This window comes from Lagenorhynchus albirostris, chromosome 4 (genome assembly GCF_949774975.1).
Source record: "Lagenorhynchus albirostris chromosome 4, mLagAlb1.1, whole genome shotgun sequence".
NCBI classification, from domain to species: Eukaryota; Metazoa; Chordata; class Mammalia; order Artiodactyla; family Delphinidae; genus Lagenorhynchus; species Lagenorhynchus albirostris.
In genome coordinates this window covers 75,665,779-75,689,554 of record NC_083098.1, presented here as the reverse complement: position 1 = coordinate 75,689,554, position 23,776 = coordinate 75,665,779, and the positions used below count along the sequence as shown (strand labels likewise).

General features: G+C 37.8%; 1 protein-coding gene and 1 non-coding gene across 2 annotated transcripts in view; both read right to left on the bottom strand.

Annotated features, from left to right (window-relative positions):
- Positions 1–23,776, bottom strand: part of SCFD2 (sec1 family domain containing 2) — a 396,683-nt gene that overhangs the window by 328,687 nt on the left and 44,220 nt on the right. The window contains exon 3 of the mRNA XM_060148195.1: positions 20,206–20,333. Within this exon, the coding sequence (XP_060004178.1) occupies positions 20,206–20,333 (128 nt within the window). The remainder of the gene's footprint in view (positions 1–20,205; positions 20,334–23,776) is intronic.
- TRNAE-UUC (transfer RNA glutamic acid (anticodon UUC)) lies at positions 13,011–13,083 on the bottom strand. Its single transcript has one exon. It is a non-coding gene; the product is annotated as a tRNA-Glu (tRNA).

Below are 23,776 nucleotides of genomic sequence, written 5' to 3'. Positions count from 1 at the left end.
GAAATCCCAGTTTGTTTGTTATGTCTGGTTTGTTAATATTTGGCAATGAGACCACCTGTATTTATTTAGCACTTTATCGTTTATACAGTGCAAGTATGTCCTCTTGATTTTCACAGCAGCTCTACGGAGTAGCAAATAAGTGAGAGTTCAGTGTCTTACATGGTGCTAAATGGCATTTGTCAATTAATGGTTTTGCTACAGACTATAATACACAAAAAATAAAGACCTTGTTTCAAGCAACTTATAAGCCTGCAACATATTCTATCTTTTCATTACATATTTTGAAGAGATTAAGGATTTTGAAGTGCCTTACTACCTGTTTATCAGGGCGAGCATGTAAAGAAGAAAAGCAGTGGGAATGATGAGCAGGGAGCTGAGTTTCACTAGTTTCTTTGGTCCCTCAGCAAAGCATGGTTCATTCCTGATTCCCAAGCAGCAAGCTAATGATTTGCTTGCTTAAGTACTAATAGAGAAGAGCCTCATTAACCCATTCTCTGCTCGGTTTTGAGTCAGGTTGATTAAGGTATAATTTACATACAGTAAAATTTATCCTTTTCTGGTTCAGGGTGTTCTCAAATCAGTTATATGAATTTTGACAAATGCATGTAGTTGGGTAAGCACTGTCACAATCAAAATACAGAATATTTCCATTACTCCAAAAAGTTCCCCCTTTGTAGTCAATTCTCTTTTCCCACCCCCAGCCCTTGGTGAACACTTATCTGCATTTATCTGGCTTCTGTCCCATAGTTTTGCCTTTCCAGAATGTTCTATAAATGGAATCATATAGTATGTAGCCTTTTGAGTCTGGCTTCTTTCACTTTAGCATAGGTATTTGATGTTCATTCATGTTGTTGCTTATATAGGTAGTTTGCACCATTTTCTTGCTGAGTAGTAATCCACTGTATGAATGTGCCATGGTTTGTTTAGCCATTTATCCATTCACCAGTTAATGATTATTTGAGTTTTTTTCCAATTTTTAGAAATTACAATTAGTTATGCTGAGCATCTTTTCATGTGTTTGTTGGCCATCTGTATGTCTCCTTTGGAGAAATGTGCATTAGGACTTCCACCCATTTTTTGATTGGGCTGTTTTTTTGATACTGAACTGCATAAGCTGCTTGTATATTTTGGAGATTAATCCTTTGTCAGTTGCTTCGTTTGCAAATATTTTCTCCCATTCTGAGGGCTGTCTTTTGGTCTTGTTCATGGTTTCCTTTGCTGTCCAAAAGCTTTGAAGTTTCATTAGGTCCCATTTGTTTATTTTTGTTTTTATTTCCATTTCTCTAGGAGGTGGGTCAAAAAAAGATCTTGCTGCAATTTATGTCAAAGAGTGTTCTTCCTATGTTTTCCTCTAAGAGTTTCACAGTGTCTGGCCTTACATTTAGGTCTTTAATCCATTAAGAGTTTATTCTTGTGTATGGTGTTAGGAAGTGTTCTAATTTCATTCTTTTACATGTAGCTGTCCAGTTTTCCCAGCACCATTTATTAAAGAGGCTGTCTTTTCTCCACTGTATATTTTTGCCTCCTTTGTCATAGATTAGGTGGCCATAGGCGCATGGGTTTATCTCTGGGCTTTCTATCCTGTACAAATCAAAACTACAATGAGGTATCACCTCACACTGGTAAGAATGACCATCATCAAAAAATCTACAAACAATAAATGCTGGAGAGGGTGTGGAGAAAAGGGAACCTTCTTACACTGTTGGTGGGAAAGTAAATTAATACAGCCACTATGCAAAACAGTATGGAGGTTCCTTAAAAAACTAAAAATAGAACTACCATATGACCCAGCAATCCCACTACTTGCTATATACCCAGAGAAAACCATAATTCAAAAAGACACACGCACCCCAATGTTCACAGCAGCACTATTTACAATAGCCAGGACATGGAAGCAACCGAAATGTCCATCAACAGAGGAACGGATAAAGAAGATGTGGTACATATATACAATGGACTATTACTCAGCCATAAAAAGGAACGAAATTGGGTCATCTGTAGAGATGTGGATGGACCTAGGAAGTGTCATAGAGTGAAGTAAATCAGGAAGAGAAAAACAAATATCACATATTAACGCGTATATGTGGAATCTAGAAAAATGGTATAGATGACCTTATTTGCAAAGCAGAAATAGACACACAGACATAGAGTACAAACGTATGGATACCAAGAGGGAAAGGGGTGGGGTGGGAGAAATTGGGAGATTGGGATTGACACATATACACTGTTGATACTATGTATAAAATAGACAATAAAGGAGAACATACTGTATGGCACAGGGAACTCTGCTTAATGCACTGTGGTGTCCTAAATGGGAGGGAAATAAAACGGAGGGGATATATGTATATGTATGGCAGATTCATTTTGCTGTGCAGTAGAAGCTAACACAACATTGTAAAGCAACTATACTTCAATAAAAATTTTAAAAATAAATAAAAATAAATTGAAAAAGATTCACAAATCAAAGTCCACCAACATTTTCCAAAAAAAAGAAAGAAAGAAATTGTGAACAAAGCCTTCACAAGCATCTTTGTTTTTTTTATGCGTGTATGTGTCTGTGGACATATGGTTTCATTTTTCTTAAGTAAATTTCTAGGGTTGTTGGGCCATATGCTAAGTGTACGGTTAACTTTATAAGAAACCGACAAACTAAGTTCCAAAGTGAGCTGTCCCACCAGCAACAAATGAGATTTCTATTGCCTCACATCCTCACTAGAACTTGGTATTGCCAGTTATTTTGGTTTTAGCCATTCTATTAGGTATCTAGCAACAACTCACTGTGGTTTTAATTTGTATTTTTCTAATGACTAATAATGTTGGTCTTTTCAAGTGCTTATTTGTCACCCTATATCTTTTTTGGTGAAGTTTGTTCAAATCTTTTGCTCATTTTTATTAGGTTGTTTATTTTCTTCCTGTTGAGTTGTGAGTGTCATTAACTTTTATCAATCCATTGGCTCAACATATATTTCTGTGCCAGGGACTGTTCTTACTGCTAAGAATAAACCCATGAACAAATCAGACAAAAATCTGTCCTCATGGCCAACAAATAAAGAAGGCAAATGATTCCTGGATGCTCTCCTAATTAATTCAGCTCATTACATCTCATTCTCTTCTTAGGAGATGGGGATCTTTTGTGCAGATGATTAATATTTTTACACAAAAACATCTTGACATATTAAATATTAACATTAAATATATGAAAACAAGTTTTCACATGAAATGTGTTCAAATCTAACATTGCCATGAGCTCCATTTATTTGTTTATACACTGTGCTGCAGGTGACGCAGTGTGGTCCCTGGACACACAGAGCTTTGTGTATCAAGAGAGAAAGTCATAAAACAATTATACAAACAACTGCTTAATCATTATTGTGGTAAGTATTGCTAAGGCAAAAACTAAAATGTCCTGAAACCATGAAAGGCTCTATGTGATATGTAATTGCCCACCTCTCCAACCTTATCTCCTGGACTGAAGGAGGAGGAATTTAAAAGGCTCAGAATAGGGCTTCCCTGGTGGCGCAGTGGTTGGGAGTCCGCCTGCCGACGCAGGGGACACGGGTTCGTGCCCCAGTCCAGGAAGATCCCACATGCCGCGGAGCGGCTGGGCCCGTGAGCCATGGCTGCTGAGCCTGCGCGTCTGGAGCCTGTGCTCTGCAACGGGAGAGGCCACAACAGCGAGAGGCCCGTGTACCGCAAAAAATAAATAAATAAAAATTCTTTAAGAAAGGCTCAGAATACATACAATGCATTCATAACATAACTGTGCTTTAGAGAGACCTCAAGAAATGGAAATCATCCGAGAAAGTCACCAGTCTGTTTAGATTTCGACTGCAATAACCATATGTTCAATTTAAAGATAAGAATGTCTTCAATTCAGGGACTTCTCTGGTGGCGCAGTGGTTAAGAATCCGCCTGCCAATGCAGAGGACTTGGGTTTGAGCCCTGGTCAGGGAAGATCCCACATGTCGTGGAGCAACTAAGCCTGTGCACCACAACTACTGAGCCTATGCTCTAGAGCTCACGAGCCACAACTACTGAGCCCACGTGCCACAACTACTGAAGACTGCATGCCCTAGAGCCCGTGCTCCACAACAAGAGAAGCCACCCAATGAGAAGTCCATGCACTGCAACGAGGAGTAGCCCCCGCTCGCCACAACTAGAGGAAGCCAGCGCAGCAACGAAGACCCAACACAGCCAATAAGTAAATAAATAAATAAATATTTTTTTAAAAAAGAATGTCTTCAATTCAAAAACATAGTTATTAAACTTTTTATCCAGTTAGCAATTTCCTAGCTCAGACTTGGACTCAGTGACCATATTTACATAACACTGCCTTCCTACATAAGGCACGAGATCCAAAGGAACAAATGGATATATTTCGTAACAGGAAATGCCAACAGAACACTACCTTGTGAATCAGCAATTATTCACCTTTGCTGCTCCATTCTGTTCCCCTCTGTATACCTTTTTCTTACACACACAAGCCATTAACACTTCCTTAGATATGTCATGAAAGCAGGGGGGTTTTTTGGTAAAAATTCGTAACATGTTAATTGGAATTTAGTAAAAGAGTACTTCACACAAATGCTTTAAAATACAGGCTAGTGACATTTTTAAAATATAAATTTAATCACAATCTTACATAAAACAAGTCAAAATCAACTGACTGACTACCAAAAATGCTATACTGTGAGGCTAACAACTTGAGAAAACTTCTCAGTTCATATCAACTAAAACTGCAAGCAACTAGAACCAGGTGTTGAAAAAGTAATAGAACATTTATTCACATCTCATATTACCAAAAAAAAACAAAAAAACTTGTCAGGCAGATTTACATGGTGATTTTAAAATGTCAACCCAAGAAGGCTTTGCAACACATTTTTTTAAAGTCCTAAAAACAAGGGCTATTTTATATCAAAACTGCATAATACATAGCAACTCTTTGAAAAGGGACAATTTTGAAATTTGAAAAATAGTTTTCAAGTAAGAAAATCTATTAGGCTTTCTTTTTCTTTTTTATAGTTTTTAAGGAAGTGAAATGGGCTTCTGATTTCAATTTAGTTAAGAAACAAACACAAAACTTTAACAACCATCAGTTTTATGTATATTTTGAAACTCTTATTGAAATAGAATTATCTCTTGGGAGAAAGGGGACATATCTGGAAAATAAAAAGATTTAATATATTTATATTGTCTGTGATCCTTACAATATTGAATTCCATTGTATTCAAATCAATTATGGAACTTACTCTTCCATTTATTATATACATTTGATAAACTATAACTTTCTGAACCTGCTTTGTGGCTTGGTAAGATATATTTAGAATATCTACACATATATGATTCTTTGTTGATTTTCTTAAAAAAAAAAAAGTATTCTGTCAGTGCTAGATTTGATTTAATCCCCAAATTGTGTCTTAATGGTAGAAAGTAACCATCTTTCTACTGGTGGTAGACTCTCAACCACTGCGCCACCAGGGAAGCCCCATTGCATGTTTTTTATTCATCATTGTCCTGAAAACACAAATGAAAACCCAGTGTGTGAAATGTGAATAAACAAAGTTATGTTTTTTGGGGGGGAGCTTTGTTTTTTAATAAATTTATTTATTTTTGGCTGCATTGGGTCTTCCCTGCTGTGCGCAGGCAGGCTTTCTCTAGTTGCAGCAAGCGGGGGCTACTCTTCGTTGCGGTGCACGGGCTTCTCATTGCGGTGGCTTCTCTTGTTGTGGAGCACAGGCTCTAGGCACATGGGCTTCAGTAGTGTGGCACATGGGCTCTAGAGCGCAGGCTCAGTAGTTGTGGGCATGGGTTTAGTTGCTCCGCGGCATGTGGGATCTTCCCGGACCAGGGATCGAACCCATGTCCCCTGCATTGGCAGGTGGATTCTTAACCACTGTGCCACCAGGGAAGTCCTCAAAGTTATGTTTTAAGACATGTGTTTCCAGAAATCAAATATCAGCATTTCATTTTTCTCCTTTTTAATCATTTTTCTAATATAATAAAGGCAAAGTATATTAAAATATTTAAATATAACGTTCTGTTAAAACTCTGGTTTATTAACTCACACGTAATTGGCAAACATGAATAATTTTAATATTACACAAAAATATCTATTCATTTGTCATTTTTTCTCATTTTAACATTTTGTGCCGCCAAATAAGAGCAGCTGGACACAAAATAAACAAACATAGCTGAACCCTGCAAGCCACAAGAGGAGCTGAGCACTGATTACATTCCTAGTTCTTCTTGGCTCTGCTTGGCCACGTGCACTGTCTTGGAAGTGCTTCCTGTTTGGTTCTCCCTGACCTTTAGTGCATTTTGCCTTTGCCTCCATAACCAAACAGCCTCAGCTCCTCTTTACATTACCTTCCAGTGAGCTACCTTCAACTCTTTTGTTCACATAAAGTCCCATATATGCAGTAATGTTTATCTATAGTCTTTATCTATAGGAATTTGGCCAATCTTTTTAACTGTGCTAGTATTTTTATCGTTTACTTTAGTGCTCTAATTATAAATTTGTATCGATTTTTGAATGGGCTTCTGCTAGTGATTTTTGTTTGTTTGTTTGTTTGTTTGAGGTACGCGGGCCTCTCACTGTTGTGGCCTCTTCCGTTGCGGAGTACAGGCTCCGGACGCGCAGGCTCAGCGGCCATGGCTCACGGGCCCAGCCGCTCCGCGGCATGTGGGATCTTCCTGGACCGGGGCATGAACCCGTGTCCCCTGCATCAGCAGGCGGACTCTCAACCACTGCGCCACCAGGGAAGCCCTGCTAGTGATATTTATTTTATCACGAGCCCTGATAACTAGTATGTGATTTTGCAAAACAAGTTTTCCAAGAATGCGTGTAAATTATAGCAAAAGCACTTATACTAATATGTAGACAATGGTGGCAACTCTACTAATATTAAACTGTTGGTTGGTGGGCAGCACTGTCAGGGAAAATTTCAAATATTAATTCAACAGTTGGCATAAGAGAGCCAGAATCTTGTGTACCAAAGATGGTTTCGGAGTTTTGTAAATAACGTACGAAAGGTTCAGAGGGTAGCATGAACACATCGGTTTACATCCTCTTCTCATTTCATCAGAAAGACAAAAAGGAATTTAAAAAGGGAAAGGAACACACAACAAAGAGATCGTGAGATAGTCCATAAGCAGACAAGACTTCAAGCACTTTTCCTCCCCATCTGCTGGTTATCTTTGTAACTTACATTACATACTTAAACTTTCTTCTTTGTTCTGTCAACTACAGATGGTATGCTATGGCTTTTCGTCTTCTAAGCAGAGGATATTAGTTCCCCTTACCCTTCCCTCTACTTCGTATTTCCCCCTTTCATCTGCCAAATCATCTGTACTTTTATTTTCATCCGGTCAAGATTGATAGCATTTATATTTTGTTTTGTAACCATAATTTAGTCTAATGTGCTTTTTCTATAGCATGATTCGAAACTTCAAAATTAGTCAATAGTGTTTGTATCATTATAAACTATATAACTATTAATGACAGACCCAATGTACAAGCTATGATTACATTTCCTTATGCATAGAATACACTTGGGTCCTAGAATGCATATGGGCTTTTTCTGAGGGGGCGGGGGAGGAGCATTCCCTGCTTTAATCAAAGTTGTAAACTCTCCTAATTTCTAATACACTGTCTTATCTTTGAAGTCCGTGTTGTGTTGTGTTGTTTGTTTTTTTTAAATTGAGGTATAGTTGATTTGTGGGGTTTTTTGGGGTTTTTTTTCCCCCTCCCTGAATACTTTACTACCGAACTCCTTCATTCCCCTGTTCCATCATGGGCAGATTGTTCTTTAGGCCTTTTTGCACAGTCAGCAGCCTGGAACGCCTTTTATTGCTCTCCTCTATTGGAACACCGCTTCGCTAAATCCCTGATTTTTCTTTCTTGCTATACTGCCTTGTTTTGCTGGACACCCTCAAGTAACTTCCTCGGAAAAGATGTGTGGAAAGCAAAGTTCTCTTATCTCTGAAAAGGCTTTTTCTTGCCCTCAAAGTTTAATAACGGTTTATCTGGATCTACAATTCTAGGTTGAAAATAATGCATTGCTTCATTATCTTCTGGCTCAGCGTTGCTCATAAGTAATGTGTGCTAGTCTTATTCTTGTTCCTTTGTAGATAAGCTTCTTTTTTCCATCTTGAGGTCCATAGGAGCCTCTCATTCTCTTGTGACTCTGAGGAGTCACAGTGATTGTGTCTAGTTTAGAGGGGTTTTATTCTTTCCACTTGCTTTTCAGTTAAGCCTATTCTATATACTTGATATGTCTTTCTTCACATCTGGGAAAGTCTTACATTCTTTCTTTGCTAGTTTCCTGTCCTCTGCTTTCTCTCTCTTTCTGAAACTTCTAATAGTTCTTGGGCCTCCTGACTTGGTTCTCTATATCTTTTATCTTTGGTATCATATTTTCTCTAGAAGATTCCATCAATACCTACCTCATCAATAAGCTCACAACAGCAAACTATTACTTTTAACTCTCTCAACACAACTCACTTTTTTGTCTGCTTTTGAACGTCATAATAAACAGAATTACACAGATATACTATTTTGTATCTAGCTTTTTTAAATTCAACATCATCCAAAATCTCAATCTTTTTTTTTCTCACTGTGTTTTATTGTTCTATATGACTATAATAGTTTCTCTATCCATTCTACTTTGAAGGATCTTTAGGTTTTATAGCTCAGGGCCATTATAAATAATGATGCTATGAACGTTCTACTACATACCTTTTGGTAGACTCATTTCCATTGGATACATGCCCAGGTGTGAAACCACTGGATCAGTGTACATTTATCTAAAGTTGATACTGCCAAATAGTTTTCCATGGTTGTATCAATATAACCACACATTTTAAATATGATCAAACTTAACATAATTTTTAAAGTATACATACAATGTTTAAAACCTCGCACAACTGTATGATTATGTTTCCTTCATGGTATTTTATGCTGGGTAGCCAAAACTCTAATAAGAGAGAGGGGAGAAAAACAAAAAGTCACAATGGAAACCACATTGCCATGCTCTTAGTATGCACCTTTATTTTATTTTTCTCATTGTTTGTTTACTTGCTTATTTACTTACTTTCTTACCTAATTACATACAAAAGGCCTGGAAGGCAAGATACTGATTTCAGAGCAAAGGTTACATTGAAGAGTAAGATGATAGGGAGGGGGGATAGACAATTACTTTTTATTTTACTAATGCTATGATATGAATTTTAAAGACTATTTTACTTTTTAAATAGTCTCTTGGTTCTGATATAAAATAATGTCTGTTTCATGTGAAATGAACAGACCAGTATTTTTCTCTGGGAAATCTGAGTCTATTACTATCACTGATTTGTACAATGGATGAAGCATTGGCTTTCAACAGAAAAAGAAATATAAGAGTAATAATAACTGTCGGTTTCCCACCTCTACTGAGGTCAAAGGACAAAGAAATATGGTTAACACGCAGGTGGAGAAACTTAAGTCAGACATGAGAAAAAAATTCCACGATCGTGATGACTATTAGGCATTGAAACAGGTTATTAAGGGGGGGAAGAGGGAAGACAGTATAAATCTTCTCCCGTAGGGATTTGAAGGGCAGTATATACAGCAATCTGTATAGTGAAACTTGGATAAAACCCAGCTGGGAATTGATGTCCATTTTTTTTAACACTATGAATATTGAAGAAGGATTTCCTAGGATATCCTTTAAACAGTATATGTTTCTTGTTACACAAATTTTTGAGCTCTGTAGTATTACAAAGACAGAATAAGAAAGTAATGTGAAAAGATCATTTTAATTATATGAATCAATTCAATCAAATGGATCCAAAATTGAGAAATCTATTGCAAGATATGTTTTCAGGATAGTACAGAATAAAGTATAACTGCTGCAAGACCATAGGTCACAAATAGAAAATAAACAGCTCTCCCTGAAATTTTTACAAAAACAGTGAAATATAAAACCACCAGAAACACTTAGGGTTTGGCTTTCTTTGGAAATGCAGCCTTCCTGAGGCTAAGTTAAACACTGCATCAGTGTTTATAAACTCAGCAGAGAGCACAGAAAGGAACAGACAGATTACCCCTGTTATCTAAGGGGCAGATTACCAGCCTGCCAGGTAAGCAGCCTTTCCTTGGTGGGTCTACCCTGACTTGGAAAGAATAGCCTCCAAGTAAAGCAACTCCCACCCCACAGCAATGGAGCGTCCCTTGGGGTTTTTGAACTCCTAGCCCATATTCTCATATATTGAGGATCCCTTCTGTTGAGAAAATATAAAGATTAATAAGAGGAGGAGGAGAAAAAAATGAAGAAAAAGATGCACCAATTAAAGTTAAAAATATAGAGCCAGAGGGCAGATGCTTGAAGATGGGATATTAGAAATTCAGATTCCCATTTTGTGGATGGGGAAACAGAGAAACAGGCAATTCAGGTTCTGTTTTAGGTGATGAAGTGTAAGAAAGAAATATGTGCTTAGTGACCTTAAGGCTTTCGGGCACTATTAATCATTAATTCAATAAAAACTCTTTCTGTCTCTTTCTCTAGATCCTCTTCTTCTTCACGCCCCTAAATGGATGTGTTCCTTACGACTCTGCCTTCAACCCTCCTCTCACTCATTCTACTTTCTTTTCCTGGATGATCACCCTTATGTTATATTTCCTTTAGAAATTCACTACTTAGGCTCCAACATAATCACTAGGTAACTAAAACCCCAATCTCCACTTTCACTTCTGGAAATCATTACTCTAGTCACATGTTTTCCAACTAAGATGATCAGGAAGCAATCATACAGGCAATGTAATTCCACCCCTAAATCTGGTAGAATACTCTTCATATGCAATTGTATGACCATTGGTCATTATTTTTTATAATGGCTTTTATCTGCCCAGGAGGCAGTAAATAATTTTATCATGCTATATCCTCCTTTTACAGAACACGCTGAATTTCACAAACATTTATATGTTACATAATAAATCATCTCATCTAATTGTCGGGTTAGCAGACAATGGAATCCCATTTTGAAGACAGGAAAACAGATTCAGAAAAGTTAATTAACTTGTTCATTTGAAAATAAGACAGTATTTTTTCATGTTTCTTATCCCCTACAAGGACCTAATTATATACTATGAACACATAATAAATACCTTTTAAATGAATGAGAACAATTGTCTATTACGGCTAAATCTGGATAATGTATAGAAAAAATTTCAATGAGTTTTCCCCCTTCTACTGATTCCAATGACCTCTAGAAAACTGTGCTAATCTTGGACCTCAGAGAATATGATACTCTTTTAAATAATGGTTCTCGAAGGTGTTCCATGGACCCCTGGGTCCTTGAGGCACTTTCAGGTAGTCAAAAAGTCAGAACTATTTTCATACTAATACAAAGATGCTACTTGATTTTGTTACTATCCTGTGTTTGCATTGACGGTACAAAAACAGTGGTGGGTAAAAGTGCCAGTGCCTTAGCACCAATCAAGGCAGTGGTACCAAATTACGCGAGTAGTCAGTTTCACTTTCAGAATGGCCATGATGAAAAATCAAATGTTACTAATTTTATCAAATCTCAACGCTTAAGAAAACATCAATATTTTGTGTAAAGAAATGGGAAATATACAAAAAGCACTTCTGGGGCAACCAAAGTATCAGTGCAACCATTGCCTCAAGGAAAAGCACTGATGTGATTACTTGAGTTGTGAACTGCTGTTCACACTGTTATAATGGCATAAAATTTTTACCGAAAAGACAACTGAAAAAGTATGGTTCTTCACACATTTTTTCCAACAAGTAAATGAAGTGAATCTGTCACTTCAAGGAAAACAATTAACAGTTTGTATTGTCAATATCGAAACTCAAGTTTTCATGTGAAATTATAATTTTGGAAAACTTGTACCTGCCCCTATATCTTTACATTCCTAATACTTAAAGATTTTCTAATGATATCAGTGGTGATATTGACAAATGTGGCTTTGTTATATTGTATAATATATGTAAACATTTCGAAAATCTGCATAACTTAAAGAACCAATATTGCCCAAGTGATAATGTACAATGCTATAAAATAATATGTGCATAAAAGAGCCATTCAGGGCTTCTCTGGTAGTGCAGTGATTGAGAGTCCGCCTGCCGATGCAGGGGATGCGGGTTCGTGCCCCGGTCCGGGAAGATCCCACATGCCGCGGAGCGGCGGGGCCTGTGAGCCATGGCCGCTGAGCCTGCACGTCCAGAGCCTGTGCTCCGCAACGGGAGAGGCCACAACAGTGAGAGGCCCGCGTACCGCAAAAAAAAAAAAAAAAAAAAAAAAAAAAAAGCGCCACTCAAAGTGCAAGAGACACCAATGGGTTTTAATGTACCAGAGTATGGAAAAGTCAGCAATATGGTTTCATATTCCACATTGCAATTAACCTGTAAGAAATTACCTCTTGTAAACCTGGTGTAGTATCAAAGAATATCTGCAATTTTCTGGAAAGTTATTAAAATACTCCTTCCTTTTTCAACTACGTATCTTTTTAAGGTCAGCTTTTCTTTATATACTTTATCCAAAATAATCTATCACAACAGATTGAATGAAGAAGGAGATATGAGAATACAGCTGTCTTCTATTAAGCCAGACGTTAGAGATGTGCAAAAATGTAAAGTGGTACCACTCTTTTCCTTACATTATTTTATTTGAGAAAATATAGTCATTTTCACAAAAATATGTTACATTAACATGTAACAGGTTTATTATAATATTTTTATATTAATTAATATTTTAAAAATTTTCCGCTTGAATTCCTGACATGATATTTTCTTTCTATCTGTCTCACATGTATCAATAGATATACTCCATCCATTGTAAAGCAATTATACCCCAATAAAGATGTTAAAAAAAAAATAGATATACTCCACATAAACAAAAGCTCTTGGTGTCCACATAGTTTCTTTTTTTGCTGTTCATAGGTTGTTGTGAACCTCAATAGCTTGTTTTTTTTTTTTTTTGGTCGCACCACATGGCTTGCAGGATCTTAGTTCCCTGACCAGGGATTGAACCTGGGCCCCGGGCAGTGAAAGTGCCGAGTCCTAACCACTGGACCACCAGGGAATTCCCCTCAATAGCTTTTAACAATGTAAAGGGGTTCTGAGACCAGAAAGTTTTGAGAACTGATGTTCTAAATCAGTGTCACTCTTGGATTCCATAGGAGGGAGACAGAAAAAGCAATCCATTAAATAAATACATAACAAATATCAACTGAGAGTATTAATTCAAGAATTTATTTATTCATTCCATAAACACTTACTGAGTATATAGTAACTTCAAGGTCTTGTGTTAGGTGTGGACAATACTAAGAAGCACAGATAAGAATTCTCAGGCCCAACTACTCAGGGTCTGGTGGTAACTGCTATAATAGAAGTATGAACAAAAACAGTACCGATAGGGATAGAAGATGTCATCTTTTAGAAAGAATGACAGGGGATGCGAGATATGATGGAGAAAATGTTGGGGGAGAATTTTAAAAGCCTGAAGGATGAAATGAGCATTCTTTTTTTGGAGGGAGGAGGGAAGTAGGGTCAGGCTTTAAGATCGGTAGCAATTATTAACCGAGTATCCATGTGCAAGGCACAACAGGGGATACCAAAATATCTATAGTCTTCTAGGAAACTAGAATTAAGGAAAAAAAGCATAAAACAATTATCAGAAAGAGGAAGATAACCAGAAGAGCAGAGTGACATGAAGACCAAGGGAAGAGCATCAAGAAAGAAGACATGATCAGATGCTACAATATATCAGGAGGAACAAGAAATATCATAAAGGAAAGTTGTAAATAGAAATATTAATGCATATAACTGAAAGTAGAAATACACATTGTCCGTCTACTACTCATTCACACGCATCAGGCAATCCATTCATTCAAGCAGCAAGTACTAAGCCACACACTATATACCAAGCCAAACAGCCAATGGAGAATATGAAATGGACACTGTCTAGCAAAGTTTTGGATCCACACACATTTAACTATTTTGCACTGTGGTTAAGTGCTAGGACAGAGCACTAAGAGAAATAAGAAAAAGAGCTGTGCGTCCTCAGAAGCCAGAGCAATCAATGCAGCTTGCTGAGGAGGGTGTAGGAAGAAGGTTAAAGGGGAATTAGATATGGTTCCACAGAGAAAGTGACATTTGTACTAGATCATGAAAAATAAGGTGGGTTTGACAGGAAAGTGTTTGTGTGTGTGTGTGCATGCGTGTGTGCACAAGCACGTAGTGTAAAGTGAGTGTTATATTAGTCAAGGTCCCAGCAGGAAAAAGATGGCACTCTAACAGGAAAAATAAGGCAAACATAACAACAGGAATGCCTAAGAAGTTAGGCTAAGGGAAATCAGGAGTGTTAAGGAAAACCAACAAGGGAAGGGTAGAGGGAAGCAACCAATTGCATGCTAGCAGGGATGAAGCGAGGCAAACAATACCCTAACCATACTCTCCCCCCACCCTCTAAATCTCCTGCCCATGCCTCCCATTGGCCAAACCGAACTGAGAGGCCAAGGGCAGAAAAGCGTGCTGAGGCAGTCCATAACGGTTAGCCTCCAGAAGCACAGGTAGAGAAGGGTGGAGGAAACCTGGAGGGACAATCAAACGAGAATATTTCAGGTGAAAACAACAAAGACCTGGATCTACAGAAGTTCCTGCTGAGGAATGGGGAGTAGGGAGGAAAAGCAATTTGAGTGGATGGGTGAAGCATGAGGCTAGAAGTCAGAAAGATTTCTATAAATAGCATGCTAAGGAGTTGGGACACTATCTTCAGGCAATGGGGAACCATCAAATGGTTTTAGACAGAGGAATGGCACAACCATATCTGTGTCTGTGGCTCTGTAGCAGCTGCCCCCCCCCACCCCCAGCAGTTTGATTCCTGATACAGAAGTCAGACAGACCCGGGTTGTATCCTGGCTGGGCCCAGGCAGAAGGTAGAAAATGCACCAGTTATTTGAGCAGAGAAAATTTAACATACAGAATTGTTAACTGGGTAACTGAAAGGTAAAGGAGAACTCCAAGGTATCATGCAGGCAGCAACTGTTGGAAGAAGCTACCACCAGTAGGATGGAAGAAACACAGAGGCTGGAATTACACCTCTTGAGAACGGAGTGCTACTTGGCTAGGTTGGTGCCTCTGAGGAGGGGGTGCCATGAAGCAGGTTCTGCAAGTACTGGAAGAACTGCAAACTGGATTCAGTTGCTCCCACAGGAAGGACCTGCCACTGCCGCGGTGAAGAAGTGCTGCTGGCATGACACTGACAAGCAGAAGCAAAATCCACAGGCAGCAGGGGGAAAGAGGCAAGTTGCTTCTTCCCCTTCCAGACTTGCAGTTTCCCTCTGGCACCCCTCATCAGTGTAGCCCACCAGGAAGCCAGCTGAAGAGCAGGATGTGGTCTGCCCAGCGCCAGCCCCAGCACCGCACAGCAGAAGGGTGGGTTGAGATCTGGGGAGGGGGGAGAAGAGTACCAAACTGACAAGACTACTGGGAGGATTAAATGAAACAAACTATGTAAACTTGTTATAATGCCTGAAACAAAGTAGCTATCCAATAAAAGTCAATTCCCTTCCTCATTCCCCAAACTGTGGCAAGAGCTAATACATGAAGACAAGGATATGTGAGAGTTCAACAGTGCATGTTCCCCATGAGGCATCCAGATTTTCTTATCTCTTATCAATTACCATATATCAAATGGTACGTTAGTCTTATTAGGTTTTAACCTATCCATTTTGCAAAGTTTCACAATCTCCACACCCAGTTCACACACGCACGTACACATGGATGTGTATGCATACATGTTCCCCTTAATCCCAAACAAAATTCTCCACAATGAAGGCAAAAGATATAAATGTGATCAAAACACAGAACTGGATGAACTCAATACCAATAGTAGGAAGCAGAGTACTCTCAATAATGTTGAAAAAAGTATACATCGAATAAAATTTTAGTGTTTTGATTTAAGCTATTTTTCAAAGCCGTAAAAGGAGGAAATGATAGTGGGTGTGGCACTGGTGGGAAGCAAAAATCACTAATTTCATCTGGGGCTTCATTAAGAGAAGTATGGTGTCCAAAAAGAGGCAAAGAACAACACATCTTTACTCAGCTCTGGACATCACATTTTAGGATGGACAAAACAAACTAGAACTTGGTCAGTGGCTCAGAGCTAGAAAATGTGTTGGTTAAAGGCTAGTCTTTTCACAAATGGTTGAAAACACTCATCACATTTCATTTGGAAGAGAGACACTGATGGTGATTATGTGGACCTAACACTCCAGTGCTGCCAAACAAGGAGAGTGAATTCAGAAGCTTCACAACGCACTGGATCAGATTATCATCTGGAAACGTAGCTCAAGAGATTTTCCTGTAAAAGTGTGACCACTGAGGCTTGGGAATCCCAAATACAGCCAAGGTGATTTGGGGGGTGAACAGAGTCAGGGAAGAGATAATAACTAAGCTGAAAATGGAAAAACTATTTAGAATTCTGCTTAAAGAAAGAATGCGTTATCAAAAGGGAAATATTCAGCGTAAAGGCTAGAAAAAGACAACTTAAGTGGAAAGAATGAATTGGTACGTTCCCAAGAAAGAAAGGGGGAAATCATCTAATTTGATTTGTTTGTTTTGATTTTACAACCCTCTTATAATATAGTTTCCCACGTAGATTTCCCCACAGATAGAATATAACTGCAGCACACCAATTCCAGTTTGCCTGATAATCATAATCTTCACTCTGCTCAGAGCTTTCTTTCTCCTTCAAAATTCCAGGAAATAGTTTCACCATTTTTATGGATAAATAAATTGAAATTTGGCTAATAAGTAGCAGAACTGTGATTCACCTCCATGTGTAACTGACTTTGCACTCCATCACAATCAGGAGAGCCGGAAGTCCCAGAAAACAGAGAGAGATGTACAAGAAAGTGGTGACAATCTGGTAGTGAATATCGCAAAGAAATGAAGAAGAATGAGGGCTGAGAAAAATGCCCTTATATTTAGTAGCCCAGAGGACTTGTCAGCAAAAAAGTACCAGAAGCCAGACTACACTAGATTAATAAGCAAGAAAATAATAAAGAAACAGGCGTTGAGCATAGAATACTTTTTCAAACAATCTGGCTGCAGAACAAAGAACAGTGTCATAAAGAGATCTGTTCCACTTTAGCCCTAATAGGCTCTTTCTGCCAGCCATTAAATATAGCCACTCTGCAGAGAGCTATGGGAAAACCGATGAACCAACCACAGTGTCAGTCCAGAGGAACAGATTCTCTGTAAATGGAGAGACTGAGATGGGCATCTTACTCTGTGAGTGAACATTTTGGGTCCAAACAAATGGGTTTCTTAGAGTCCATTTGTTTTTTACTTTCAGAACACATTTTCCATGATGAAAAGCCAGTGGGAAAAATACAATTCAGTTTACAATGTTTTAAAAAACCACTTTTCTGGAACATATATGTTTAGTTAACTGACAATTTAATAACAATCTCTTGGAAAGAAGGCATATGTTTATATGTGAAATGATAAAATGAATTTTTTTCTTTCTTTTGGCAATTCAACTTTTTTCCCCTAAGAGAATGATGTTTATTTCTCTTGGTGCTCATGATGTTTTAATATTAACTTACCTTTTACTGAGAAATTTTATATAATGGGATCCCTCCCAGTGAATTTAAATATAAGAAAAATCTTCAGTCTAGAATTAAAATATCTGTTTAATGTCTCAAAAATACCAGAAGCCTCTATCACAGTCAAAAAAATGTGTACTTCAGTAGAATTTACAGCAGGGGTTGAGAGAACAGTGCATAGTTTAAAGTACATTTCATAGCTTTCATTGCTGCTAGAAAAAGCATTCCAGCCATCTAGGATATCAGAGCATGATTTTTCTTTTTTTAATGATAAGCAGATTTCAAATATCAATGTTTTATTATGTTTAAATTCCAGCCCTTTTCCTTACTGTTCATAGTTATGTATCTGTTGGTATATGGAAATGAGACACACCAGAAATTCTGACCAGTGATATGAAGCAGAAATGCATAGCCACAGTGTGTTATCTTTTACTAAATTATAGTTGGCACACAGATAGAATAAGATTTGGGCCAATCTTTTTGGTCCTTCTTACAACAAAGTTGGCTAACAATTGTCTGATTCTTTCCTTCTTTTTTATTTTTCCTCTCCTCACCCTCCCCCATGTCTGGAGCTTGGGGATAAATCAAACCATCTTATCTAAAATTTTTTTGGTTGACAGAAAACTCAAATATTTAAATTGAATTCCTTATGGGGCTACCCGCTTTTTTTTTTTTTCCTGGCTCTGATTATTTTTAAAAGATACAGAGCTTTAGAAATGTAAAGTGTTTTGATCTTTCAAGAGTCCTGCATTGATTGAGCAATAAAAACTGATTTATGCTCTGTGATAGCATCATAAGGTTTTATCACTGAAATGCAATATAAATTAACCTTATCACCCAGACCCTTTGCGCATTCCTACTTTTCTCTATTCATGATGTGAATTAGTTCTTATTTCAACATATTCACAGATAAGGAAATATTTTAGGTAAACATATGTTATTAATGTGTACCTATAACTGTGGAAAGAAGAGAAAAGCCAAGAAAAAATGAAAGGAAGGAAGGAAGGAAGGAAGGAAGGAAGGAAGGAAGGAAGAAAGAAAAGAAAGAAAGAAAGAAAGAAAGAAAGAAAGAAAGAAAGAAAGAAAGAAAGAAAGAAAGAAAGAAGAAAGAAAGAAAGAAAGAAAGAAAGAGGGAAGGGAGGGAGGAAGGAGAGAAAGATACAAGAATTATAGTCGAATGCCAGGATGATCTCAAAGAAACAACTTTATTTCTACTTCAAAACAACATGTAGGACTCTGGCCTTGGTTGTATGAAGTTAGGATAATTTTATAAATAAAAAGCATATTCCCTCACATTAGAATGCCTAGATTTGAATTCCAGTCCTACTCCTTATCAGATGTATGGGCTTGGGCAACTTAATTTTTCTCTATTCCAGCTTCTTTATCTGAAAAATGGGATACTCATAGCACCCGTCTCAGAATTACAGTGAAGATTAAATAACACATGTAAAGAGTTAGAAGAAAACCTGGCACATCATACGTGCTCAATAAATGTTAGTTATTTTCACTTTTCTTATCACCCTTCATGTTCCTTAAAGCCCTCATATATAATCACCTAAGACACTGAAAGTTATGATTTTTGTTCATATTATGACCCTCTAACTTTTTTCCTTCTAGGTTCATCCACATTCTTTTACTTCCAAAATTTTGTTCTTCTATTTCAACTTGACAGTTTGATTTTTTTTGTACTCATTAGGAATCAAGAATTTGGGTGAGAAATCTCAACAAGAAAAGTTTACCCATCTAGTAAAATGTACTAATATTTATTGGATACCTAAGAGCAGATTATAAGAGAAACCTTATTTTTTAAATAGAGAAATAAACTTTTACAAGTTTCCAGAAATAAATTCTACCTATTAAAACCAGATTCAATATCCATATTTAAATATTTCCATAGTAATAAAATTATTTAATTTAAAAAGGGTAAAACCCCAGATTCCTTTTCTCCAATAAAAACATTAGTTCTCCGACATTTTAATCCAAAGAAAAAAGCCATTTAAAATTTAAATTCCTTGCAGCCCCATTTTTCTAATACTAAGGACAAAGCTCCATGTGAAAAAAAAAAGGAAATGAGAAAAATCAGGCATTTCATACTGTGGTGAAGAAGGGGCAACACTGATGTGACCAGACAATCGGCAGACCACTCTAAGGGTGAGAGGCCGGGACAGAACGTGTCCATCTCCTCAACTGATTTGTCAGCACAGTCATTCATTCATCAAGTCTAAACTAATAAGCGATCACTTCTCCACAGTAAGTGTGGAGGTGGAGGCAGGGGTGTAGGAGTGGGACAGAATGAAGGGGAGGAAGTTCAGACCAATTTTGAGAGTTCTAGATCAAATAACTAACAACATGATGCCTTGTAAGCAAGGACTCTGTTGGACTTCCCAAAGTTGAGTCTAAGAAAAGAGCTCATGGTTGAGCCCCGAGGGCATGTATATAAATTCCTTCCCTACTCTTTCATCAGTTTACAAACGTCTTCAATACTTTTACCTAGATGCCATGCTGGCTAGGTCGGCCCACAGATCAGAGCAGACTTAAATGAACTTCCTCAGAGCCAGCGGTCACTGTCTGTGGGTAAGTGGATAACTTACCCATACTCATCTTGATTGGCAGGTTTTCTCTGCTTGCTGCTTCCACTAGATGTCTCCGGACTTCCATCACTGCCTCTTTGTGCTTGGTGTTCAATAAGGCTTCCCACAGGGCTTTGGCTGCCGGGTCACTGCGATAAAACCACAGAAAGAGCTTTAGGTAAATTTCTACTGGATAACGGAAAGGGCGGCGAGTAAAATAATTTCTTAAGCATCTTTTCTAAGTACTAATGTAGTTCTTCCCACTGACAGTTTTAAGTATTAGGATTAAATAAAGAACATCTCACCCATTCTAATCAGCACAAAATATTGAGAAATTAAGGAAACAATAAAATCAGGCCACCTAAAAGGGGGGGCATGCTGTGCTATGAGAAGTATGGGAAAACTGTATGACATTTTTTTTTGAGAATTTGCACTTAAAAGTATTTCAGAGTATAACTGAACATTGCTAGAGTAACATATAAATGTTATGTAAGCCAAAATTAAATACATGTCCAAAAATGATGTATCAGTGATTACAAGCATATAAATTTCAGGTAATGTACTTGTCTGAGAAACAGAAGGCAATCAGCAATGAGAATTTCTATTCAAAAATTACTCAACAGAATTCCTAACAAGTAGATTTCCTAGTGAATGACAATCAGGAATTAGGCTATGAAACGATGGCCTTAAGTAGCCCACTTTGGGCCTTGGGTTGGAAGGACAGCACTGACAAAGCCCTTACAGTTAACCGTTGATAAGAGCACGAAGCAGGGCATTATGCAGGGTCTCATCTGGGCTCACTTCTCCAACAGCCCTCTGTCTCACCCAAAGTGCCACATCCCCATTATAAATGAGTACAGTGTTCTTTCCGGAAGATCTCTGCATGTAGCCAAGTATACACATTTGTAGTAACGTTTTAAAAACTGAGTACAAAGAAACAAAGATGACTTCTTTCCCTTTCTAAGGACATTTTCCTCTACTTAAAGCTCCAGAAACACCTCCTACTATCCAGTTAGCAATAGTTTAAAAATTAATACATTTTCAAAAGTTTTATCTTAAAAGTTGTATCTAATAAGATATTAATTTAGCTCTAAAATTATACCTAATAAGGTTTATCTTTCACATTTGAATTTGATTTGGAATGATGTATTTCAGACTGAGTTTAATGTCTGACACATAATAAAAACAACTATTTAACGAAAGGTTATTATTATCTATTTTTTCTGCATTATCTAACATCACTGCTCAACATATTCCACTTCTTTTGATCTGACCAAAACTGTCATCATTAATATTAAAATTAATATTCTAAGTTTAATTTAAATGAGCAGGTAACTGCATGCCAAGTCCTATTCTCCGTGGTTGGAATATAGAACAAAACAGGGCAAAAGCTTTCAATGATTTATTGTCTGGAAGAAGAGACAGACATGTAAGCAAAGTTGCTCCATGCTAAGGTGGAAGGGGAGGGGCAGTAGAAGTAAGTGTAAAAGAGACGGTGGGAGCTACTCTAGGAGGGCCCTGCCTTCCTTGCCAAGGCTTGTTGACTTCAGTCTGTAAGTGATGAGCAGCCAATCAACATGAGATTGATTTCACTTTCTGAGAAGGGTAGCATAGTTCAGCAGTCATGAACAAAGTCTTTATAATCACTCAAAACTAGGTCTATACTTATAAGTGGAATCTAAAAAATAATACAAATGAGTCTATTTACAAAACAGAAACAGACCCACAAACATAGGAAACAAACTTATGGTTACCAAAGGGGAAAGGGAAGAGGGGGAGAGATAAAATAGGACTATGGGATTAACAGATACACACCACTATATATAAAATAGATAAGCAACAAGGATTTACGTATTGCACAGGGAACAACATTCAACAACTTGTAATAACTTATAATGGAAAATAATCTGAAAAAAAAAATATATATATAACTGAATTACTTTGCTGTACATCTGAAACTAACACAATATTGTAAATCAACTATACAATAAGAAAAAAAAATTCTTTTTAAAGCTAGGTCTATTTGCTATAGGGCTTTGGGAGAGTTACTTAATTTCTCTAAAGCTCTGAAGGCAATGGAGAACCACTGAGGAATTTTGAGCAGGGGAGGTACACTCCTCCCAGTTTCCCAAATTTATGGTCTGCAATCAGTCCCTACTTTTATTCTCCAAAGCACCGCAAGCCACAGGGATTTCTTCTATACTCTCAACTCTACATACAGAACCTCTAGAGTAGAACTCTACTGCCGCCCTCTTTTCCATGAGAATAATACAGTGTCTCCAAGATCACAGTATGTCAGCTAATGCTGTGGTTGCCCCATCAGACTACTGTAATGGTTAAAATATGGGTTCTGGGGTCAGATAAATCTGAGTTCAAATCCCACCATTCTCCCTTCACCCACAGCAGCTCCATGGCCCCTTTGAGCCTCCGCAGGCACTCCAAGCACAGGGACCTCTTTCCCTCCTTTGCCAGGAATGCTCTTCCTACCAACATCCCTCTCTCTCTTCAGATGTCTGCTGAGATGTCACCCTCACCACCGTGTAAAAGAGTAACGACAGCCCACCCCAGCAACTTATTCCAGCATACCCTTCTCCCTCACACGGTTTTAGTGTCCTGCATAATTCGTATTACCATCTGATTCATTCTATGTTTCCATGTTTCTCTGTTTCTTGTTTAGCTCCCTTGTAGAACATAAAGTCCTTCTATGAAAGCAGAGATTTTTTTATACTCATTGCTAATTCCCCACTACCTAGAATAGGGCCAGGTACACTCAACAAATACTGAATGAACAAACAATGCTTGCTAGTTGCATAACCTCATGCATGTAACCAATCCTCTCTTTTCCTCTGTTTTCTCATCTGTGAGATGGAAGTAACACAGTGACTACCTCACAGGGTGGTTGAGGGTTAAATAAGATAATGCACATAAAGCAAATGTGAGGAGTTGTGTGGTGGTGGTGGTTGTTACTATTATTACTATTGCTGTGAAAGATACTGTCTTAAAATTCAATATGCTCAAGGGTTTGTAATATATTAAATGAATCCACTTATATTGAGTATGTTTTTCATACAATCTCGATTTGTTCACGTATACTGAAGTCACCTGGGACTTGTACTCTCAGGTTCTTTTCTATTAAAACATTAAGAAGAAATATATAGTTTACATGGTCTCTGACACCGACGTGGAGCCAGGTCACGAAAATTGCTTTGTCGATATAAACAATTCTGATTGTCTAGATACGACAGTTGCTAATGTCTACTTTCTCTCCAAATCAGTTTTCTGAACATATACCCCCGCATTACACATGATCATTTAAAGTTTACCAAGCTAACATTCATGGACTAATTCTGGTTCTCTGAATAATCAGCACTGAAGAAGATCAGAGTCATACTTACCGGCAGCTCTGCTGTGTCCTGCGCCCACTTCTTCACTAAGTCATTCTTACTGCTGCTTGGTGGCTTACACATGTACTCCTATATCTGCATCTGAGTTGAGCTCAGGAGTTAATCACTGCCTTTCTCTAATATCCTCATAAAAGTTGATCCAATAGACATTTCACACTATTGAAGTTCCACATGAAATCATGTGAAAC